The sequence below is a fragment of the Sodiomyces alcalophilus genome (genome assembly GCF_042370955.1).
Source record: "Sodiomyces alcalophilus JCM 7366 unplaced genomic scaffold ACRALscaffold_5, whole genome shotgun sequence".
Taxonomy (NCBI): Eukaryota; Fungi; Ascomycota; class Sordariomycetes; order Glomerellales; family Plectosphaerellaceae; genus Sodiomyces; species Sodiomyces alcalophilus.
Genome location: NW_027263536.1, coordinates 350,180 through 363,127, shown reverse-complemented (window position 1 = coordinate 363,127; position 12,948 = coordinate 350,180). Strand labels below are relative to the sequence as shown.

General features: G+C 58.2%; 6 protein-coding genes across 6 annotated transcripts; 3 read left to right on the top strand and 3 right to left on the bottom strand.

Moving 5' to 3' along the window:
- Nucleotides 1-80: 80 nt before the first annotated feature.
- On the bottom strand, nt 81-1,691 carry ACRALDRAFT_1082505 (uncharacterized protein; the record flags this gene model as incomplete). The annotated part of the gene is made up of 1 exon (XM_071019319.1): nt 81-1,691. One exon carries the CDS (start codon nt 1,689-1,691, stop codon nt 81-83), a length of 1,611 nt encoding a protein of 536 aa, XP_070873891.1.
- A 180-nt stretch (nt 1,692-1,871) lies between these two features.
- Nucleotides 1,872-3,878, top strand: ACRALDRAFT_1077084 (uncharacterized protein; the record flags this gene model as incomplete). Its single annotated transcript, XM_071018592.1, has 3 exons — nt 1,872-1,944; nt 2,217-2,750; nt 2,803-3,878. The coding sequence occupies 3 exons, from the start codon at nt 1,872-1,874 to the stop codon at nt 3,570-3,572; spliced, it is 1,377 nt and encodes a 458-aa protein (XP_070873890.1). The 3' UTR covers nt 3,573-3,878.
- A 267-nt stretch (nt 3,879-4,145) lies between these two features.
- ACRALDRAFT_1064644 (uncharacterized protein) lies at nt 4,146-7,356 on the top strand. Its single transcript, XM_071017015.1, has 3 exons — nt 4,146-4,665; nt 4,725-5,873; nt 5,946-7,356. Exons 1-3 carry the CDS (start codon nt 4,435-4,437, stop codon nt 6,966-6,968), a joined length of 2,403 nt encoding a protein of 800 aa, XP_070873889.1. The 5' UTR covers nt 4,146-4,434; the 3' UTR covers nt 6,969-7,356.
- Nucleotides 7,357-7,892: 536 nt separating this feature from the next.
- ACRALDRAFT_2107116 (uncharacterized protein) lies at nt 7,893-9,653 on the top strand (the record flags this gene model as incomplete). Its single annotated transcript, XM_071023325.1, has 2 exons — nt 7,893-9,098; nt 9,264-9,653. The coding sequence occupies 2 exons, from the start codon at nt 7,893-7,895 to the stop codon at nt 9,651-9,653; spliced, it is 1,596 nt and encodes a 531-aa protein (XP_070873888.1).
- Nucleotides 9,654-9,829: 176 nt separating this feature from the next.
- Nucleotides 9,830-10,780, bottom strand: ACRALDRAFT_2028113 (uncharacterized protein; the record flags this gene model as incomplete). The annotated part of the gene is made up of 2 exons (XM_071020514.1): nt 9,830-10,470; nt 10,519-10,780. The coding sequence occupies 2 exons, from the start codon at nt 10,778-10,780 to the stop codon at nt 9,830-9,832; spliced, it is 903 nt and encodes a 300-aa protein (XP_070873887.1).
- A 266-nt stretch (nt 10,781-11,046) lies between these two features.
- On the bottom strand, nt 11,047-12,786 carry ACRALDRAFT_1064643 (uncharacterized protein; the record flags this gene model as incomplete). The annotated part of the gene is made up of 2 exons (XM_071017014.1): nt 11,047-12,061; nt 12,137-12,786. The coding sequence occupies 2 exons, from the start codon at nt 12,784-12,786 to the stop codon at nt 11,047-11,049; spliced, it is 1,665 nt and encodes a 554-aa protein (XP_070873886.1).
- Nucleotides 12,787-12,948: the final 162 nt, after the last annotated feature.

Here is a 12,948-nt window from a genome sequence, read left to right as displayed (position 1 = left end):
GGCACGATATATTATCTAGAATAATACAGGCGAGACTATCGCCTTGTATCCATTGTTTCGGGGATGTTCTATCTGACAAGTTAGGTGGTCGAGGCAACGTCCGAAGGGGCAGGCGTATCAATGACCACCAGGGTATCGTGCCTTTTATCCCTCCGATCCTGCTTGTCCTTCTTCCGATGCTTCTTACTAGCCAGCATCTCCCGCTTCTCGCGCTTCCTGGTCTCCTTGTCCAGGTCGCCCACGACGGCCTTTTCATTCCCGCACGGCCATTTGGCCAGCGCCGCTTCCTCGTCGGCCTCGGTCCACTCGCGCGGCAGCGTGGCGAAGACGAGGTACGAGGTGTGCGTTTTGATCTCCGGCTCGGACCGGTGCACGAGCCGGCCTTGCGTCCACGGCTTTTTGGCGCGCTTCCCCTGCTTTTCGCCTTGGTCGCCTTCGGCGTCGGCATCGCCGCTGCCGGGTGTGGCTTCGACGGCCATGCTGTCGCTTCTGGCCTCGTCAACGTCCATCGGGTTTCCTTGGGCCGGCGAGTCGGCGGCTGTTGCCGAGCCTGATTTCCCCGGGGTTTGCAGTGCGTTATATTCGCGTGATCTCCTCTCAATATCACGCTGCCTCGACACCGCCTCTTCGACGTTGGTAGGTTCGGGAGGGGCCTTCTTCCCAGGCTGACTATTCAAGGTAAGGCCGTCCCGGACGACATTGAGGAATTTCTGCGAAACCTCAATCATGTCGATCTCGACCCACCCCAGCTGCCGCATAGCGCGGATCGTGCGCTGGACTTGCTCGATGCAGGGAGAAAAGGTGCAGATATAGGCCGCCGTCTTGGGATTCAGAGGCGATATCCACTCTTGGTCCGTGTCCTTGAACTTGTCTTCGAAATCCTTGCCCGTGGGCCTCGAGCGCGAAAGATGCGGCAGAGCTTCCCAGGGGGCAGGAAGATCAAGGAACACGGCATCGGCCTCGGGGCTCTTTCCGTCGACAAGGAATCCACCGTTGTAGGCGTCGCGATGGGTGAGCTGCACCAAGCCCTCCAGGCAGTGCGCCTTGATTTCCTCCTTCATCTGTAAGTAACGCGCCTCGTTGAACTCGTAGGAGTACACCTTGCCTCGGCGAACATCGTCGTTTTCGGGATAACCGTTGTACACAGCGCGGACGGAAGCGTGGGTGAAGCTACCGCTCCCGGCGCCTGCTTCGATCAGCCGGCTACCGGGTTTCGCTCGGATCCGCTGCAGAATGTAGCTGTAGTCTGGGGTGTAGACGACCTGGGTCCGGTGCGGCAGGCTGCGGGTCCAGAGTTCGGGGGTCGGCGGGAGGATGTGGACGAAGCCGCTGGCCGCGACGACGGCTTTCTTCGCCGGAGTCGGGGTGGCCGTCGAGTCCTGGTCGTCGGCGGCAGGTGTCGAGACTTTGCTGTCGTCATCGTCCTCCTTCCTCTTGCGTTTCCTTCCGCGAGACCCAGTGTCCACCTTGGAGGCACGGATCTGAGAGCCCCACGGAACGCCGACCATGGTCGAGTGCGGGAACGACCCATAGCGGGTGTTCAGGACGGCTCCTTCTGCATAGCCATCGACGGCAGATTCTGACTCGTGGAGGATCAGGGGTACGAGATTATCGCGTGACAGCTGAATGATGGCCAGAGAATCGGGAGAGGTGAGGTTGCCGGGGTCGAGGAAAGCTGATATTTTGGCCATTGCTGTAGCGGAAATATGTAGTCGTAGTGAAGAGTTGTAGCAAAAATCTCTGTGCGTATATTAACACAAGGGAAAGCAATCGGCGCGCAACATCATGTTTCTATCGGTTATGTTGGCCTTAAGTTTGGATGGTGGACCGACGAGGAGCCAGCGATTGCTGCGAAAAAGTCGAGAAATAAAATGTGCAAGGCTGAAGAGGGCGTGCGACTTGTGTGTGGCTGGTGCTCTGATCGCGGGGTAATTGTGGCACTGGGTTCTTGTTGGCGGTGCATGGCGAGGCTGAGGATCTTCACTAGCGGACCCACCCAGCTGTTAAATCTCCAACGCGTCCCAGACCAATGACCAATAGGAGTCTACCGCCTGTACGTCGGTGCACCTGCCTCCAGTCTTAAGATTGACCCAGTATCAAAAGCAGCATCTCTCATACGCTTCAGATGAATGCTTCGTTACCGCGTCAGGTCCTTTCGTGGCGCGCGATAACCCCGATATTTTGCTCTCTGAACCCTCGGTTTCCACGGCGCACAGGATTCGGCCTCCTCCACTCGCATTACTCAACCACATCGCCACCTGTTGAGTACGGATTCGTCGATGGAGTAGAGCATCTCAGCGACTACCAGCCGGGCGGCTATCATCCAATCCACATCGACGATCGACTTGGCAACCGATATCAGATAGTGCATAAGCTCGGCCACGGCACATTCTCCACCATCTGGCTTGCCACCGACGAGAAGACATCAAAATATGTCGCCATCAAGGTCGGCACCGCGGACGCGGATCGCACCGAGGGTGATATCCTCTCTCACCTCGCACGGACTCCTATAAGCTGCAGCGAGTCGAAAAACAGGCTGCCGCTGATTCCCGTCGTTCTTGATCGCTTCGATCTTCGCGGGCCTAATGGCGCCCATCCGTGCCTCGTAACCCTTCCGGCACGGTGCAGTATTCGGGACGTAAAGGAAGCATCGGGCAGCTCCTTATTTCAGCTTGATGTTGCCAGATCTCTTGCTGCGCAACTGGTCATGGCCGTGTCCCTCGTCCACTCACAGGATTACGCCCATGGAGGTGAGTATCCGTCGTCTAGACGTTGATAACTTATCTGACCCGCGTACTGTAGACCTTCATCTCGGTAATGTTCTCTTAAGGCTGCCCTCTTCTCTTAACAACTTGTCGGTAGAGAAGCTGTACGAACGTTTCGGGGAACCGGATCGAGAGCCAGTAGTACGTCTCGACACCCAGGCGGCATCAACGGACCCAGGGGTCCCTTCCTACGCAGTGCCTTCAGTATGGCTGGGCGTGCCAAGCAATGAACTTAAACTAGACGATGCGAAATTAATCCTTAGCGACTTTGGAGTTGCCTTCCGGCCAGGCGATATGTCTCGATTCGAGTCGTACACACCCCTTATACTCCGGCCACCCGAGGCATTCTTTGAACCAGCAACGCCCCTCACATTTGCCTCTGATATTTGGAGTCTGGGCTGTGTGATTTTTGAACTTCTCGCCCATAGGTCGCTCATCGATGGGTTCCTCGCACCGCAGGACGAGATCACGGCGCAGCAGGTGGAATTACAGGGTCTTATGCCACCCGAGTGGTGGAGAAAATGGCAGAAGCGACCGAAGTGGTACGACGAAGCGGGCACACCTTTGAGTAATGCGTCTGATCTCTGGTCGTGGGAACGGCGGTTTGAGCAGTGGGTGCAAAGCCCGCGGCAGTCCAGCGATATGGGAACGATCAGTGACGACGAGCGGGATGCGCTGCTCAAGCTCCTGGGGTGGATGCTTGCATGGAGGCCAAGCGAGCGACCAGAAGCAAAGAAGGTGCTGGAGTCAGATTGGATGACGCGGTGGGCTTTGCCAGCGTACCAGAAAAGCTTGGAGGGGCATTAGCCTTGACCGAACTGACGGGCGCCTGATCGTCGGCGTTGACGGTCGAGGTAGCCTTGGGGCGATTCTTTGGCATGCATCCGCTTGTCAACTCGTCAAGTTCCAGCGTCTGGAAAGATTGTTCGATAATCGCCATGCTCAGTGCTGGTAGCCAGAGACGTGGCCAATCCGCTTGTTCTGCAGTCCAGTAGGCCGTGGCCATCTACCTCGCTGTCGCCGCCGAGAAGATTGGTCGTCGCACCGCCGCCCGTTCTCTCCGCTTGCTGGCCAGGCCTCAGAAACACACTTGCGAACCTATCGACGGCCGTTCTATTGTCTCCCACATAAATTCCTCGTTGCGCTGAGATTTTTCTCGTCTTTTTCATCTCTACCTCTGCCATCGCATAATCATTGAGATTGTAGACAGACTGGGATGTCCAGAATAGGTACGAAGCAGGTTGTACAGATGGCATGGATGCGACGCTACGTGACTAAGCAGTAGCTCGATAGGTCATGTGATCTGACCAATCACACCCATAGTGTGGCTCCCTCCTGCGGGGAATTCGCGCTGTTTATCCTGGCTTGGCCATTCCTCTTCAAAGAACGGACGCTACTCCGTAGTATTATGTCCTTTATCACCCTCCGAGCAAGACGCCTCCTCCCTTTAGTGTGACTCAATCCGACCTAATCTTTCCATGTCTTCTCTTCCCTCCGCTCCTCGCGCCCCATTTCCTTGCTCTCTCTCTACCGAGGCCTGCTTTCCCTTTCCCTTGGTCGTCCTGGAGACTGGATGAATCGCCTCTTCCGGATCAGAACAATCAGGGTTTCTCTCTTCACTCGGCCTACACCGTTTCGCTTCTCTCGCACCTTGGCCTCAGTCTCGACGATGGAGTCGCTGAAGGTGCATAATTCTTTGTCGCCGGGCCAGCCCGTGCCTTTCGAGCCCGCCGAGAAGGGGAAAATCACTTGGTATGCCTGCGGACCAACCGTCTACGACAAGAGCCATCTCGGCCACGCCCGGAACTATGTGTCGACGGACATTATTCGGCGCATTCTGATGCACTACTTTGGTGCGGATCTCAAATTCGTCATGAACATCACCGACGTTGATGACAAGGTAGGTCCTCTTCTACCTTCACAGTCATGACACAGACCTAATCGGCGCACAATGTGCAGATTATTATCAAAGCCAGGAGACAACGACTCCTGGACCTCGAAAAGAAAAAGACATACACCGAGGATGAACTCAGCAAACTCGCCATCTCGGCGTTCCGCGCCTACGCCGAGAAAAACCTCCCCCTCCTATTGGCGGCCGACGGACAGGAGCTCGACGAGACCAACTACTTGGCACGGCGGGACAAATCCTACGGATCAGTGTTAGCAGGTGGAACCCTGTCCGGGGAGGGCAAGCCGGGCGACGACGAGGCCAAGGCCAAGATGCACATCAGCAACATGGACTCGGCGGCATTCGCCATCCAAGACAAGAAGATCTTCCCGGGGGCCGACGAAGTGCTGCTACCCTATCTCGACTCGCTGTACAAGGAGACGATCGATACGAGCGACCAGACCATTTTCACGGACCTCACGCAGAGCATGGAGCGCCTCTTCTTCGACGACATGGACGCCCTGAACGTCCTCCGTCCGGATGTGATCACGCGAGTCACAGAATACGTCCCCCAAATCGCCCAATTCGTCGAGCGCATCGTCGACAAGGGTTTCGCCTACGAGTCGGAGGGTTCTGTCTACTTTGACATTGCCGCGTTTGAAAAGGCCGGGAACACGTACGCAAGACTACGTCCGGGGAACCGGAACGACAAGGCGCTGCAGGAGGACGGGGAGGGTGCGCTGTCCAAGAACCTGGGCGAGAAGAAGAACGAGGGCGACTTTGCGTTGTGGAAGAAGTCCAAGGAGGGGGAGCCGTACTGGCCGAGCCCTTGGGGCAACGGCCGACCGGGGTGGCACATTGAGTGCTCGGTCATGGCGTCGGACATCCTGGGCGCGCAGATGGACATTCATTCCGGGGGCATTGACCTGGCGTTTCCTCACCACGACAACGAGCTGGCGCAGAGCGAAGCCTACTTTTGCGAGCCGGGCAAGGGGGAGCATACCTGGGTCAGGCACTTCCTGCACATGGGTCACCTGTCGATTTCCGGCTCCAAGATGTCCAAGTCTCTCAAGAATTTCCAAACCATCCAGGACGCCCTCGCTACCACGTATACACCGAGGAGCATGCGGGTGGTCTTTTTGTTGGGCAAGTGGAATGACGGCGTGGAGATTTCGCCCGATATGAGGGCGCAGGGAGCTAGCTGGGAAAGCACGCTCACGGTACGTGGCTCATCGTACACCTCCCAAAATCGCGTTCGACTCTGTTTTCGATTGCTAACCTTGTGCGGGTAGAACTACTTCTCCAACGTCAAGGCGCTACTGCGGGACTCTGGGTCTCTGGAGAACGGCGTGAGATCACTATCAGTCGCCGATGAGGAAGAGGGGCTAGGTGCAGAGCTTAAGAAGGCGCAGGGCGAGATGCATGCTGCTCTCTCGAATTCCTTCGACACTCCTCAAGCGATGCGTATCATCCAGGAGCTGGTTGGGACGGCGAACAACTACCTGACATCCGAGGCTAGTCTTCCTGCGCTGGAAGCCGTCTCTCGGTGGATCACCAAGATGGTGGGCATCTTTGGGCTCGATGAGAATGCGCAGGCGCCTTACGATGGCCTGGGCTGGGCTTCCAAGCCTCAGGATGCCAGCGTCGACCTCAAGGAGGCGTTAAGATCCCACGCCAGTGCTTATCAAAAGGTGGTGGCCGATATCAAGGCGTTAAACTTGACTTCGGATTCGCTCTCGGCGCTCCTCAACAAACAAGACCCCGAAGCGGAATTCGCTGCGGCGGTAGAAGGCGGCGTCCGCGATCTGGAGGAACTCGCGCTCCCTTACGCAAGAGCAGTATCCAGGCTGCGCGACGAGCTACGGAGGACAGTATCGTCTGCGTCCCCGGACGTGAAGAAGGCGGTGCTGTCGCTGACGGACCGCATCCGTGACGAGGACCTGACGAACCTCGGCATCTACCTAGACGACAGGCCCGACGGAAAATCGTCGCTCATCAAGTTCGTGCCGGCCAGCGAGCTGATCGCCATGCGCAACGAGAAGCTGGCGAAGGAGGCGGCCAAGGCACAGGCCAAGGAGGAGGCGAAGCGGGCGCGCGAACAGGCCGAGAAGGCCAAGTGGGAAAAGGCCAAGGTGGCCCCGGCGGAGATGTTCAAGTCGGACGACAAGTATTCCGAGTGGGATGCGGAGGGTTTGCCGACCAAGCTCAAGGACGGCAGCGAGCTGCCTAAGAGCCAACTTAAGAAGCTGCAGAAGGAGTGGCAGAGGCAGAAGAAGGCGCACGAGGAGTACTTGGTCAAGTTTGGGGGACAATAGACGGGATCTGAACTGCCGGCGTCTTGTCGCCCGAGTTGGAATGGCTTCATCTACCTAGGTAATGCCATATACAGTGTACACATGTCTACTGACACTGGTACGTCTATGGCTGTACTTCGTACTGGCATGTTCTAAGCTTGAGGTCCAGACAAACGGTAGGCTGTTTCTTCTCTCAGGTACCAAGACGTACGAAGTACACTATTGTAGTGCACCTCTACGTGAACCATACGTCATTGGGCGCTAGGTTCAAGTCATGATTGTTGACTCTTCAACGGTTCCATCAGCCCTCACCTCAGCCAGGTACTCCACCATGTAGCTCTAAACACCGTCAGAGTACCTCCAGTTGGTCCTACAGCGGATCGGTACCCCCACTATACTTCCGTCGTGCCTCAATCTACCTTGGCCCCCCCTCCACTGATCTGCAAAGTGCATGACATCACCGACTCGCCCCACCCACAAGCGTTTCACCAGTGCGCAACTGGGAGCTTGGACCACGTCGGACAAGACAATCCGCAAGTACCCCGTCCAGGCCCGTCGTCTACTTTGCCATAAACATCAATTCCTGGACGTTCTCAGTCTTCTCTCATCTCGACAACACACGTCATCCTTTTCTATTTTCATCTTCTCATCCGAGGTCGATTCAATCTAATGCTGTCACGCAATATGAACCCTATCAGAGCCTCGCTTTCCCTGTCCTCTAATACCTATGGCCTCCCCCTGGCGTATATGTAGGTTATGAGGCTTGCGAGAGCGACGAGAAGTTCTATTACTTCTCTTTCTACTTCTATTTCCCATCTTACTCGCAATCATCACTACCGTCGAGCGGAAGATCTCTGGCCGTCCAACGGCCTCCCTCTTCTCGCCCGTCGGCGTGTAGTTGCCGTTGCATCCAGCTACCTAGGCGCATCTTACACTTCAACCACCATGGACCGTGTCCGTCTACCTACCATCACCCTCGATGCCACTCTGTCGGACCTCTACCGCCAGGCATGTCCCAAGATTGCCCATAGGAAGGTCTCCCAGGTGCTGTGTGGTGCCAACTCGGCCCTGGAGTTCTCTTCCCATTTCCCGCGGAACATCAAGTATCTGTATCAAGACAGCAGCTTCAACACGGTCGGCGACCATGCCCCGACAACGGCCTATGCCAGGGCCCAGCTGCAGCACGACCTCGCCATGAAACACCTTTCTCTCGTCCCCCAGCGAGACGCCTTCATCAGCGGCGACACCTCGGTCGTCCTCTTCCATCTCGACGACACCCCGACCCAGGCCTCCCACGACCGCGACCAAGCCGCCACCACGATGGACATCCTCGCCCCCCACCAGCGTCCGCGTCTCGTCTTCTGCAGGGGTCCCGCCCACATCCCCAACCGGGACGCCGGCGTCGACCTCATTGCCTACAAGCTGGTCGTCGACGGGTTCGAATCAGGCCACCACGACCTCCTCGTCGACACCGACACCCAGTGGCGTCTGAACAGCAAAGAAGCCCTCGCCATCTCTGGTCTCCCGACACCGCACTGCGAGATCCTCGCCCCCGAAGGGCATGCCGTCGACGCCCATCTCTGCTGCGACCGGTGCCGCGCCGTCGCGGATACCCCACCCGACACCACCGCCTGGGCAACGTCCTTCGTGATCCCCAAGGACTGCGAGGGCCCGCGAGGCGTCTGGTTAGAGAAGCAGGGAAACAGAATCTACGACGCCCTGTCGAGCCGTCGCTTGCCTTTTGTCCTCAAGAACCAACAGACCTTCGGCGGGGCGGGGACCTACCTGGTCCGCACCGAGGAGGAGCGCGCGCGGCTGCTCGCCGACTTGCGCGACGGGGTCTTACGGCGTCTTCTCTCGTGCGTGACAGCCGAGAACGCGTACCTCCGGCCAGCGTCGCTTGTGATCTCGGACCTCGTGCGCGATCCTGTCGGGGATTACGGCGTGACGTTCTTCGTGGCGGAAAAGGACGGCGGGGAGCCCATCTTCCTGGCGGCGTCGGAGCAGGTGATTGAGAATGGCAAGGTGTGGGTGGGGAGCACGATCGATTATGCGAAACAGGATGAGCTCAGGGCCAAGTTTGGCAAGTTGGTCAACAGGGTCGCTGGGTGGCTTCAGTCGCAGGGCTATGTTGGGCCTGCTGGCGCTGATGTACTTGAGACGAATGGGCAGGCGAATGGGCAGGCGAATGGGCAGACGAATGGGCAGACGAATGGGCAGACGAATGGGCAGACGAATGGGCAGACGAATGGGGATGCTCTGGCAAATGGACACACAAATGGGACCACTCCAGACGGCGACGAGGACCTGGCAAAGGGGTACACCAACGGAATCAAAGGTCGCACGAATGGAACTGCGACCGCCGCCGCCAAAGACGAAGACCAAGACCTGTCGAACTTTCACATCGTCGACCTCAACGTCAGGACGTCCGGGTCCCTGGCGCTTCCGTTGTTGCGCACCCACTTCACATCTCGGGGGCTGAACAACGCTTCGTCGTTTACCATCAGCGTCCGCCAGAAACGGGAAGATTTCATCCGTCTATTCCGCGAGGACTTTGAGTCCGGGAGAATGTGCATCATCAGCTGGTACGAGGATCTGGATTCGGATCTCAGTCTCGGGGATGTTGCGGTTGGCGGCGAGGACAGGGAGGCCTTGGCCAAGGCGGTGCTGCGGGTGAGGAAGGCAACGGATGGGATTACTTTTTAGACGTGCGTAGATGGGTGGAATACGAAGTCGTGTGTGTGAACTGGGTATTCTTTTCAGGAGATGGGTTCGTTTGTACGAGTGGTGTCTATGGAGTTTTATCTTGGGCTATTGCGGCTACTGTAGACGAGGCCCCTTTGCTTTCCTCTCTTCGCCTCGTCTCCTCATATCCATTTGGCTCATGAATCCGACACGACCATATCCGCAGGCTGCATCCCCTTGCCTTCCACCAACACCCCAGCCTTGCGGAGAATGTCGACGCACCCCTGCACAACCTCGCTCTTGACCCCTTCCACCCCCTTGGTGAACCTGACCGTGTCCAGCCATGCCGTGGCATCCGCCTCTGAATAGTCCAGGTTGGCCGTGATCCACTTGACGGCGCCATGGGGGTCGGCCTCGAACCTCTCGACGCCACGATCCACCTTGGCGAACATGTCCTTGACGCGAGGATCCAGCTTTCCGCCGTCCCCGATGAGCCGCGTCGAGGCGACAATCTTCCAGCTGCTCCAGGGCGTGTAGATTTCCCCGACGCGGCGAATCTCGCCGGAATCGTGGTACTTTTTCGACGTGAACGTCTCCCACATGAAAAAGTCGGCCTTGCCGCTGTTGACGCCGTCGCGGAGCGTCTTGAAGTCGTTCAGGACGACCGTCTCGGAGAAGGGGGGCGACGAGGTAGACGAAAGCCAGGATTGTTGATCGGCGAGCACGAAGCCCATGACGTAGCTTCCGGATCCGATGCGCGAGACGCCGATTTTGGAGTTTTGTAGTGAGGCGACGGACGAAATTTCGGGACGGGAGGCGCCGGTCGAAATGGCCCAGCCTATTCTTGTTAGTCCCAGAGGATGAAGGGAAGGAGGGGAAGACGTACAGAGAGGCGTGTCGACGTATGTGCCGACGAGACGGTACCCCCCGTCTCCCTCGAGGTCTTCCTTGCCGAGTCCCGCGATCCAGCCTTCGGTTAGGCCCACGGCGACGTCTATTTCGTTGGATCGGATTGCGGTGATCATGTGTCCTGTGCCCGAGGGGAAGGGGACAAGGTCGGCATTGAGGCCGTAGTGGTCCCGCGCGAAATGGAGGGGGGCGGCGAAGTGCTCGGGGACGAAGCCGATGCGAAGCGGTTGGTCTGTCATTGTGAAGGTATTCGTCGTCTTGTGGGTGAATTGGCAGATGGATTCGAATGTGGGAGTGAAAGGAAGCGGAAGAAGCGAAGTCTCTATATAAGTAGGTGCTGATGTGTTGATGTGTTGGTGATGGTGGGGGATTAGAACGTAGGTACATGTAACTTTGTACTGGCGAAATGCGGGGTGCGGGGTCAAGTGAGGGGAGGGTACAAATACTTCGTACACCGAACATGCCGACATGTATCTCGGTGTATAGCGTCATATCTCGGTGAAGATTAGTCCTCCCCGGCCGACTGATATCCCAGCCCGTCAACGCCTTCCTCCTCCACGTCCACCTGTGGCTTTGGTTTCTTCGGCTCCCGGACAAGCATCATCGTAGCCAGCGTGGCAGCACACAGACACGAGAGGTAAAACCAAGGCAACCCCCTCATCAACCCACCGTGCTGCATCCCCGTGGTAAAGAGCCACGCCAGAGCAGGACCCCCGATAAGGGCGCCGCCAACCATATCCACAATGCTAAGCACGGCATACAACCTCGACGTGACAGACGGGTCGACAAACTCGGTCACCACCGCCCTGGCAAGCGTCCCGGCGGCGGACCCCAACGTCCCAACGACCATACCGAAGAGGAAAACGCCCACCGACCCGCCCAAGGCCTGGATCAGGGCGCCCAGCGCGAGGAGAGCGTAGGAGGCACGCGTGAGGAGCAGGTCCTTGGCGAAGGTGGAGAGCGGGCGGCGGCGGTCCTTATCGACGAGGCGGGCGGATAGCCGTGGGAGGATGACGGCGAGGAGGATGAGGTGGAGGATGCTAAAGGGGGAGAGGAGGTAGGATGTCTGAGCCAGGGTCCAGCCGAAATATTTCGACACGTACTGCGGGAGGGTGGACGAGTTCGCCACCCACAGTGGTTGGGTGACGAGGAAACACATGAGGCAGAGGAGGATATTGCGGTTGCGGAGCACTTTGAAGCCTAGTGCTAGGTCGGAAAGGCCGGGGCGGAGGTGGCGGCGCATGACGGTAGGGAAGTGGGATCGCGGATGGTTGCGATGATCGTCTTCGTTGTCGCCGTAGTCGTCGTGTGTTTCAGAGTCGGCCCGGATACGCAGCGTCTCTGGGAGGGCGAGCATGGCAGCGAAGATAAAGGGCCCCATGGCAAAGACAATACCGATAGGAACCCAGGGACTATACTTCTCCATGAGGAGGCCAGACAAGACAGGGGCGATGAGACCGGCGGCAACGCTGCCGAAGGAGAGGTAGAGGAAGTTGGAGGCGCGGTCCGACTCGGACCCGCTGCCGACGTCGGAGGCCATGGAAAACATGACGTTAATGGTGGTGGGGATACCGCCGCCGATGAGAAAAAAGGCGGAACCGAAAAGCAAGAGGTACATGTTCGGCTGGGCGGAGAACCACAGCATGGCAGGACCCCAGGCGAAGCCGAGCATGATGCCGACCCAAGACAGGAGGAGGGCGGGCTTGCGGCCCACCTTGTCGGCCAGGATGCTGTAGGGGAAGGTGGTGACGAGGGTGACGGCGGAGGCGATGACGGCGGCGATGGCGCCGAGGTAGGCCAGGCGGGACTGCACGGCGTCGATCTTGCAGTCGGTTTCCGGGATGGGTTCGGCGGGGTCCTTGCCGTAGTGCTGGTGGCAGAAGGCGTCTTCGAGGAGGCGGACCATGGGCATCATGACGAGGAGGCCGCTGCCCAGGATGACGAACTTGAGGAACGAGAGGGTGAAGATTACGGCGCGGGGGGACCGGAAGGGGGGGATGGAGCCCGGGTGGTGGTGGCGGCGCCACTTGGCCCACCGGGGCAGCCGTTGGGGGGCATGTCGGAGCCGGTACCAGGGGGTGGAGGGGGAGGAAGTGGGGATGAAAGGTTCGTCTTCTGCTACGGGGTCGATGTCCGTGTAGCCACCAATGTCGCGACCATGGGGAACACTGTTGTTGTCGTCGGTGTCGAAGAGAGCGGGCTCATTCGAGCTGGCACGGTCGTCCACTTCGGACCTACGGCTCATGACGTTGGTTTCCCTGAGGGTGTACTGAGCCAGCCATGGGCGATGATGGATGGTTAGGGGACAGGTAGTTAGTTTGGCATCGTCTTGGAAGATAGAGGCAGTGAGAAGGGAGAGGGGAGAAAACCCAATGGAGGAGATGGAATGTGAGACGAAACACACGGA